This window comes from Plasmopara halstedii, assembly GCF_900000015.1.
Source record: "Plasmopara halstedii genome assembly, contig: Scaffold_430, whole genome shotgun sequence".
Classification (NCBI taxonomy): domain Eukaryota; phylum Oomycota; class Peronosporomycetes; order Peronosporales; family Peronosporaceae; genus Plasmopara; species Plasmopara halstedii.
This window is the reverse complement of record NW_020187350.1, coordinates 928,401-938,556: the sequence shown is the minus strand read 5'-3', so window position 1 is coordinate 938,556 and position 10,156 is coordinate 928,401. Positions and strand designations below refer to the sequence as shown.

Genomic DNA, 10,156 nt, shown 5'->3' with positions numbered 1-10,156 from the left:
AAGCGTGAACGATACGCCACTTGCCGTTCGGCTTTCGGGCACAAAACGTGGGTGTCGATGGGATGTTTTGCTCTAACGCACCATTCCTGCAACGTGCTTTGCAAGTAAAGGCGTCAATGACACCACACTGCTCCTTGAACGGGGGTCGCTGGCACCTTACGCAGTATTTGATTCCCGAAACCAGGTCGATCTCTTGACGGACACCTCGGTCCGGAGGTAGGGCTGACGGCGGGTCTTTGAAGACGGCGTCTTGAAATTCCTTTACCAAAGGATAATATGGAGGTCCTGCAAGATCGACGACTCACTTCGTGCATTCAGCACCCTCTAGTGTCCTCCAGGACAGCTTTTTCCAGAGCGACGACGAGTCAATCTCCTCGCTCAGTCGTGTAATGACCATTTCGGCTAATTTGCTTGCCTTCAAGGTACCACAAAACCCTTCAGAGGACATCTCGTCCAGCTCAAGAACACCAAATACTGCTGGAATAGCCTCGAGTGTGACATCGCCGGCTTCCTCTCCCGTCAAACCGTTGACAAGGGTGTACAGCTGTGCGCTTTCGTCTACGGTAGACACACCCTGGGTCAGGGTCGAGGCCCTGCGTCTTGCAGATAATGCACGCCGTTTCCTCTCTATCGAGGCTTTGAGTCTCATCAAGACCAGTAAGAACATGCACTCAGCGTCGTTCAGTGTCCCCTCTCCCTGCTCTATCGGAACCTTGATGTCATAAACAACACCGACGAAGCGCTGCAAATTTCCGCAGTCTTCGTCCAGTGGGTAACGTACCACTACACGCGCATCTGAAGGGCCTTGCTCAAGATGCCTCGAATCTCAGCAGGCCATGTCACTCTTCACATACAGCAACTGCTTTGAAATGAGAGCAGTGCTCAGTGGATTACGTGCCACTCCATGCGCATCACTGGGGCCTCGCCCTCGATGGCTCGGACCTCGTCCGACCATGCCACTCTTGGCATGCAGCAATTGCTTCGTAACGCGAGCAGTGCTCAGTGGATCACGTGCCGCTCCACGCGTATCACTGGGGCCTCGCCTTCGACGCCTCGGACCTTGACCGACCATGCCACTCTTGGCATGCAGCAACTGCTTTGATACTTGAGTAGTGCTCAATGGGTTACGTACCAATCCAGTTCAGTGCGCGATTAATGCTGGGACTTTTGTTCGATACACCTTCGGTCTCGGATACTCCGATATCTAGCACATTGACCGTCCGATCTAGCGCCCGCGCCAATAGCGCTTATACTTTTCGCAGAGGTGAATCGTGACTCACCAAAGCTCCACCAGGAGACGTGCGCGTATCGCCCAAGGTCTTTAACCTCCAGTCGATCCATGGCTCATTGTGTTCCAAACATACCATACCCCTACTTTGAATCCAAGTCTATGACTAAGCAGCGTTCCGCACTATCGAAGTCAAGAAACTTGACACCGAGGTCCACGGGGACCCTCGGCATCGTAACACAAGTCCCTGTCGCTAAGCGAACGGAGACGGTGTCCCTCAATTGTGCTTTCAGCGCCTCAGCATACAGCAGACTCCCTTTCATCGTGGAGCATCGAACATAATTACCCGACGCCCCGGAGGCAATAATGATCCTCCATTTTTTCTCAAAGCCCTTCACAGTCGCTTTCACGACCAGCAAGCCCAGCTTGCATACATGTTCCGTGTTCAAGAGCACGGAGATCTTCGGGGCTGGGCCCTACTGCCCTCAACCTCTTTAAAGCTCAACTGACTCTTCTCCCTCCAGTAATTTGCCCCGCGCCTACTAGGAGTTCTCTTTTTTCCGAGACAAACCAGACTGGTGAGAAGCGAGACGCCGATTCGATATAACTTTACGCGCCTTGTTCAGGGGACAGCCAGTCCGGCGGTGACAAACACCGTTGGGTGTTTAAACGCTGCTCGGTAACTTGAAGCTCTACCTCCTCTTTCTCAGCTTGGCTGAGATCCATTGGTTCAGGACCGCTCGACGAGTGAGGGTGTACATTTCAACCAAGTCGTGCGGACTTATAGTTCAATTTGACATTAAATGCCATATTCACCGCTATAAAATAGAGGACGGATGCACACGGAAGATTTTTATTCTGGCCACACCAGTGCAGAGGCCCTCCACAAAGACAGTCACTGTGACCGCCTTGAGGAGAGGATGGCATGGCAATGAGAGTACGCAACCCTTGGGCAAAGTCCACCAGCTCCTTCTTACCCTGTCGTGCGGCCAGGAAACGCAATCGCACGCAGTATGCCTGGTTAGGCGGCGAGAACACTCGTAAGAACTGCATCATCCGCTCCTTCCAGGAGGGGACGCAGCTTCAACCGAAGTACCGCGCGGTCTTGCTCTTTCTCGTGCTCGACCCCCGAGTCGGAGATAGATAGCGTCACGCGCTGTTGCTCGTTTTGAAGCATGACGGATGCAATAGCCATCTTGGTCTCTCCCACCCAGAGCAGGAGATTCTCTCCATTCTTACCCTCGAAAGTCTAAATGCTCACCATGAGAGGCCTGGTTGGGAGGAGTCATTCGTCGTCGACGGTGGCGTCAATGACGTTGTCGGATCCGACATCTTCTTCTCTAGGTGCTCTGGCAGAGCATTTTCATAGCTCAAAAACGCCTCTGAGCGCGCGCTTATACCTTCGGGTCCTTGCGAATCGAGGCTTAGGGCCAAGCTGAGACATCAGCTTATTCAGCCCGTCCTGCATGCCCTGGGGCAAATGACTCAGGCGTAGATTGACTAACAGTACTACCAAGTGCAGCGAAGCTGCCGTAGCTTTGTTCAAAGAAAGCTTACTGAGGTAACCGAGTTTACGCTGTATACTAGAACCAGTACGAGTGTAGCGGATCGCAATCCGCTACCTCCAACTACCCGAAACCTTATCCAAAGGCAAATGTACCTTTTCGTATAAAATTGAACATGTATACATCTGTTTTATTTGCGGCAGAGCCGCCTGCATCTAGATCTCTGGGGTTTTCTGATCTAGTAGAGAAAGCCTAATTGGTATGCATAACTACTGGTAGTCTTCTTGTTACGTTGTAGTCACATCATTGTGTGATTACACCGTCTTGTGTAATCTACACTTTTGTACGGTCAGACCATCCTGTGTGACCCATCCTTTCGTACCAGAGTACGTGTATCTCCGTTACAACTTCGGTGCGCTTGTTTGTCATCCTGGATTCGGACGTTGTTGTAAAAAAGGATGGTCGTGGCCGTCGAGCTGTTATATTGATAATAAAACCCGATGTGAGAAGTTTGTCATGTCCCTATGTCGCTTTTTTTCTCGTACTAAAATGTTATATCTATGTCAAATAAATATGCCGTATTATATACAATCTGGTCAGTAAACCATTCAAGAGTATGAGGGAGCAAACGTACTGACGAAAAACCTCACGGTGAATCTTAAACGACCAACGTGTAATTTGACTTTGGGATTCGATCAATCATGGACGTGGAGCCACCACGCATTAATCTCTGAAATCGTTTTCTGTGAGAACAAAATATTTGACAATGCTTTTATCCTTACACGAAACTACTAATTGCATTGAGATGTATTTGGCGCAATAGGTTTCCAACGGTGGCATGTACACTTATATATCGTGTATTGTTCTGTTGGAGAATTTGCAATCAATTCATATGTAGCACACATAAATATCTGGACCTCAATCTATCAAATCCTTGACGTAGACATGTTACAAAGCAGGAACAGTGATACATTTTTTTTACCGCATGAATGGTGATGTAAAATCTGCCGGTTTCAATGGCAAATTTCTGTTTCTGCTTTGAAACATGTTTACCAAAGATTACGTCAAAATTTATTTATACCGTACTGTAATTTAGCTGTCCGTGCTAGGGTTCATGGTTTATTGCTCCGCCTATGTCCAATCTCAGATGATGGTGTCATCATGATTTTATAAATAAACTGCTCAAAGCTCGCATCTTCTTTCAGAGGTCAATTACTGTTTGCGTAAGCTTATAGAACAATCATGCGCCAAACAATCGAAAAGCAAGGCTGGGATGTACATGTCGTCATATAATCGAAGAAGTGGCGTTACAGGGACGCGATACTGCCCAACTGCATCATCAGCGCCGCACAGAATGAAGATGAATTCACTTCTAAATTGAGAGGTTATGGGGCACGTTGACAGCTAACACGACAACGTGTTAAAAGTATTATATTGGTAAATATCGATTTTCTGCGAAAAAAAGAGCCTGTATCCTTCTTTGAGACCTGTTTGAAATCAGGCTAAGAAGTGGCTGACCTTATTTTTACCACGGGAATTTTTCCATCGATTTGCTAACCTAAGCTGCAATACAAATGACTTTAGAGGTATCACTTCCCTCATCTAAGACGTCAGCGACGATATAAATGGCTAAAGCTTCTAATAGCTATGGCTAACATACTCAATGTTTTTGTGATGTGAATATTTCGTCAATTGTTGTGGTAGATCATGCTTCGAAGTGTTATCTTCATATTATATCAATTCGACTAAATCTACTGAATGAGTCAACAAAACAACGATACAACAAGTGATAAAAAGCTCAAGAAATACAATTTTTTGTTACGACTCAAGTGATTCGGCTCGGATCTAGAAATTTGGTTAGCGCTTTAGGTGGCTGATGTAGCGCAGAGAAATTAATGCTAAGACACGAAAGACGACAATCAGAGCGACGAGGATCATTGCATTCCTCCAGATGTCATCATGCTTCATATCGAAGACATTTTCGACGTAGTCCTTGATAGTCATGTTTCCAATCGTCGGTGGTGCTTCTTGCATTAAATCACAGCCTACTTTGCCATCTGAGCAATCAGCAAAGACCAATGCAACAAGAATAGCAATGCTGTAAGTGGGTGGTGAGATCCAGTGAACCCACATGTACCCTGTCGGAATGCTGTCCGTGGGTGGATTGTAGCCAGCGTAAAGCATAAAAATGGAGCAAAGGAGAGCGCCAATAATGGTTGCGACAGCTACACTTGGCAATGCGTATACCAGCAATTGACCAAGGTAAACGAAAACCAAAGCATTCATTGAAACAACGAGCCAGTAGTAAAAGAACGTAATGAAACCATCAAAGCCAACGCTTGGGTAGAAAATGATTGTGAAGAGCAGAGTGGAGAAAAAAATGTACGGGATCTCCACGAGAGTACCCGCGATAAAGTACCACAGTGCATTGTATGTCTGAGAAGCACGTTCACGGTAGAAAGCGGTGCGTTCATCGGCTGCAACGGGCATGACACTGTTGAAGCTGATAATGCCTAAGAAGGTAGTACTGACGAAAATTAGACCAATACCAGCATTCGCGCCACTGTACGTGTTGTAGTCGGTGCCTTGGTAGATGATAGCAAAGACACAAGCCAGCACAACACTGACCATAAGACGCGTGAGATTGTACGTTGGTGTACGCCAGTACATGCGGAAGAAACGACGGCAGAGTAGATCAAATTGCACATATCCGTTCGACGCACGTTTTGTGTCGAATTTAAGCTCTGGAAGGGAAGGCGATGGAAAGAGTACTCCCTCTTGATTTAGATCCTCCTCCATCATCAATTTCTGGTCGCTAACTGCAAAGCGGTCGGCAAAGTCTGTCGGTTGCGATGGATCCGCAGCAGGGTCGCCCTTACCGCCACCAACGCCAGCGCCAATGCACTCAAGCATCCATGTCGCAGGATTATAGCCAGGTTTGATTGGATTGACGTTTGAAAATGCTTCAAAGTAGTTGATCAAGTTTTTGGAGTCCTCGCCAAGTTGTCCGAAAAAGACCATGCGACCACCACGACGTAAGAGCAAAAGTGAGTCAAAAAGATTGAATACTTCGGTACTTGGCTGATGAATTGTACAGATGATCGTTCGGCCAGAGTCGGCGATCTTACGTACACCATTCATGATAAGTTTAGCTGAGCGGGCGTCCAAACCACTTGTCGGTTCATCCATGAAGATAATACTGGGTTGAGCAGCCAATTCGACACCGATCGTCACGCGCTTCATCTGTTCCGTGGACATACCGCGAATAATTTTATCTGCAATTGGGCCAAGCTCCAATAATTCAATACACTCATTGACGGACTCCATTTTTCGCGCAGTAGGAACACTGGCATCTTGACGCAACATGGCCGAAAATATAAGTGCTTCTCGGACGGTAGCAGAGTCAGAGTGAATATCCATTTGTTCACAGTATCCTGTACAACGACGAATTGCGAGATCGTTTGCTGCGTGTCCATTAAGTAGAATCTTGCCCTTAATCTTACCGCCGGTTTTACGTCCAGCAATGACGTCCATGAGCGTCGTCTTACCTGCACCCGATGAGCCCATAAGAGCTGTCATTGTACCAGGCAAAGCAAAGCCAGAGACTCCTTTAAGCAGGTCAATTTGTTCATCGTTTGTGCCACCGGGTAGTGGGACAGAGTACCAGAGATCATGAAACGCCAGCGTGATGGGCATAGAAATGCCGCGGCCTGTGGGTTGCACTGGGATACTAATAGTAGGGACTCCATCAGCCGACTCATTGACGTGAATTCTGACGGCACTTTCGTTCTCCTTTGGGGTCCTGGGCATCTGATTGTATGTTGTCTGGTCCCGACCATCTTCGTCTGGTGCAACAATCGCGACATTCTCAGGGCCTTCGTAGCGCTTGTATTCAAGGACCAAATAAGCGCAGAGAACAAGTATGATGTATGTTGCGACAAAGAAGGCCCAGCCATACCAGATCCATTCAGAACCTGTCTGCAAGTCAAATACACCAAGACTGTACTCACCAACTGTGAGATTGAATTGAGTACAATAATCGATGCCATTGTATACACAGACATCAAACTTGGAAGCCAAATATTGGTTCACACTTAGCGAGCGGATACACCACGCAAAGGGGTCGAGCCAATAGATCCAAATGAGGTAGTCCGGAAGATCATCCCGAGCAATCAAGAATCCACCAAAGATCATGAAAAAGAGCACGGCAACCATCATCATGGGCTGAGCAATTGTCAAATTCGGTGATGCGGCGGACAAGAAGAAAAAGAAACTCGAAAACCACATTTGACAGAAAAACAGTGTGATGAGGAAGATGAGGAAGCGATCTACTTCGTCCACGTAACCACCAAACCAGTACGTGATAGCTCCAAAGACTACAGTCTCGAGAATACTCATTGGGATCAGTGAAAAGGACGATGCCAGCACATAAGCGCTGGAGCGGAAAAAATTAGCGCCACGTTGCTTATAAAAGATCGATCGTGCTTCCATGTACGTCGCTACTTGAGACGCTTGACTTAACGATAGAAACATTGCTACGGAAAAGAGAAGACCCAGAGTCAATTGACTATTCGAGTCATCCATTTGCCAGAAAGTAGAGCCGTACAGTAACCCCATCAAAAGAACCATAAAGACACGACCCATAACATACGTTGTGTCTCGTGTGATAAGAGTAAATTCACGACGCAAAAGCGTCACCAAATCTTCAGCAAATGTTTGACGGAACGGTGTAAAATCGGCAAAGATTGCGGAGTCTTCCACGGGTACATCCAGACGTTTGAGCGTAGCCTGGTATATGCTGGACTGCTGAAACCGAGAAGCGAATTCGTCCGAGTGAAACGGTACACTTCCTCCTACCACGTAGGCATCCTGTTTATCCGTACCAAGGTCAAGCAAGTAATCGGCCACATCCTTTCGTGGCGGACAATGAAAGCCCATGCTTTCAAAATACGGTACCACGTCCTCAATCTTTCCGTGGAACATAATAGTTCCATCATTCATGAGCAAGACATCGTCAAAGAGCTCAAACACTTCTGGAGATGGTTGTAGTAGTGAAATGACAATTGTAGCATTAAAATTGCGCGCAGCACTCTTCATAGACTTACAGATATCATACGTTGCGGCACTGTCGAGACCTGTGCTAATTTCATCAAGTAATTGGAGACGTTTCAAGCCAAACATCATTTCTCCTGTTGTCACACGCTTCCGCTCGCCACCCGATACTCCGCGAAGCATAGCATTGCCCACTGCAGTGTCTTTGCAATTGTCAAGTCCAAGCTTCTTGATCGTCAATTCCGCAGCAAACTTATGGTGTGCATTTAAAACTTCCAATGCGTGGTCATGTTGCTCCGGTGAGCAATTTTTAAGTGCATCAACACCCCAAGGTTCCATGCCCGCTCCAGCGCAGCAACGGTGTGCAAATTCAAATGTCTCTTTAACTGTCAATCGAGGATAGTGATCGTCAACTTGATTGGCGTAAGCAACGTACCGTGGAAGTTCACGGAGTATAGAATCACGAGCTTTGCCACTGTAATCGATCTCTCCTTTTAGAGTAATGTTTTTGGTCATGTGAAATCGATTGGCCAACACCTTCATCAGCGATGACTTGCCCGATCCGGGCTGCCCCAAGACGAGGGTGAGACGACCTGGACGGAAAACACCGCTTATTCCACGCAAAATCTTCTTTTCAATCGTCATTTTGTTGGAACTGAAGCACATATTACTCAAACCTTGTTGTAGCTCGTTAAAAAGTGTTGGCACCTCAAGACTCCCACCTTTAATCATCGGAACTTCTGCCGACAATTCAAGATCTCGAAAACGGACTTCGAGACCAGGAATCGGCTGACCTAGTGCATTTTCAATGACTGTAGAGAGTGTCGAGTTCATGGTAAAGACACCACCAGCCATTAATGCATCAGCACTTGTGAGGTCATCTTTCGTGAGTTGTTGTGGTTCTGGGAACATACTCTTTGTACGTTGTGGTCGATCAAGGTCCCCCGCATTGCTATTCGAGCTGTGACGACGGGATCCAAAGCGCGGAAGGCGTACTGTGGTCATTGAAGCCTTCATTTCTGGGACGACATCACCAACACTGTTATCACCTGTGTCAGAGAGGGCCTTCCCAGCTTTGTCATCATGACGCCTCTCCATTTAAACGATGATGAAGAGGGAACTAAGCACGTTTATGGCTTGACGAGGAAATCGAAAATGAGAAATACCTGAATTGTGTTCACATGGTTGGATGATGATTACTCGAGCTTACGTAAAGATTGTTCATGTCTACCATGGCATAAACCGCTTGATTGTAATTGCCCTATCTTGCGATTTGAATCTTCAATGGATGAGGGTCATCATTTACCATAGGGAGACCAGTTTACCATTTTTCCAATGTGTATCACGCCTTGTTCTATTACCGCCTTATTTTACAAAGTTACACTTACATCATGAATCCTATGTAGTGAAATTAAATGTGTACTGTAAGATCGAAGTGAGCTATGTTTGCGAAGTGATTATGACAACAGTCCTTCTGTGCTTTGTCGTCTGTTTGTAGGATATTCAATCAAATATTCTACTAGAAAATTTATTACCCGCTTATAAACTGGTTATACGGCTTGTCTGTCACACCACTGGATACAGCAAGTCTGGCGACCGCTTACATTCCTTGAGGCTCAACGTGCAGCTGCTGACGAGACGACTTTTTTGCCAACAATCCCAATCCACTCGACCGCTCTTGCTTTTGAACTCCGAGCTTTACATGAAGAGCGCCAAATTGAGTCGCCGATATTGCTTTCGTCATACTGTCGGTGAGCAAACCCAGAGTGAAGACATACGCAAACACGAATAGACCATCTTCGACCTTTTTCCTAATCGATGTCGTCCGTTTTTTAAATTTCGCGTTCCTGGCTGACGCGATGGCACATTGAATGACGTCAACAATCTTGAACGCTTCTTCTTGAGTCGTCTCGCCAACTTTGCATATAAAAGCTTTTAGTCAAATCGCCTCTTGCGTGGCGACCATGCACTTATTCAGCTTCAGTAGATTATAGATTCGCAGTTCTCTGCTTCTTGCTCGTTTAGCTGACACACCAGCCATTCTGTCACAAAGGCGTTACCGCTTGACGCAATGTCATCTGCCCAGTCGCCATCTGAGTAGCCTTGAACATTTGCCGCGAGTTTTTGTGCCTCATATTTACTACTTTGTCGAACATATGTCTGACACGAACTGACTTAACAGTCCCTGCAGCGGGGCTGCCGTAGCTTTGCACTTTGAGGAAGCGTAAGTTAGGTCACCGACCTCTCCTTCTATACTCAGAACAAGTACGAGTTTAGCAGATCGCAACCTGCTTACCCCAAGAGTAATTATAGTCTTACCCCAAGGCTAATTATGCAGCGGGGCTGCCGTAGCTTTGCGCTTTGGGGAAGT

General features: G+C 46.8%; 1 protein-coding gene across 1 annotated transcript; it reads right to left on the bottom strand.

Annotated features, from left to right (window-relative positions):
• Positions 1–4,590: 4,590 nt before the first annotated feature.
• On the bottom strand, positions 4,591–8,883 carry PHALS_09762 (atp-binding cassette superfamily; the record flags this gene model as incomplete). Its single annotated transcript, XM_024725076.1, has 1 exon — positions 4,591–8,883. One exon carries the CDS (start codon positions 8,881–8,883, stop codon positions 4,591–4,593), a length of 4,293 nt encoding a protein of 1,430 aa, XP_024575889.1.
• Positions 8,884–10,156: the final 1,273 nt, after the last annotated feature.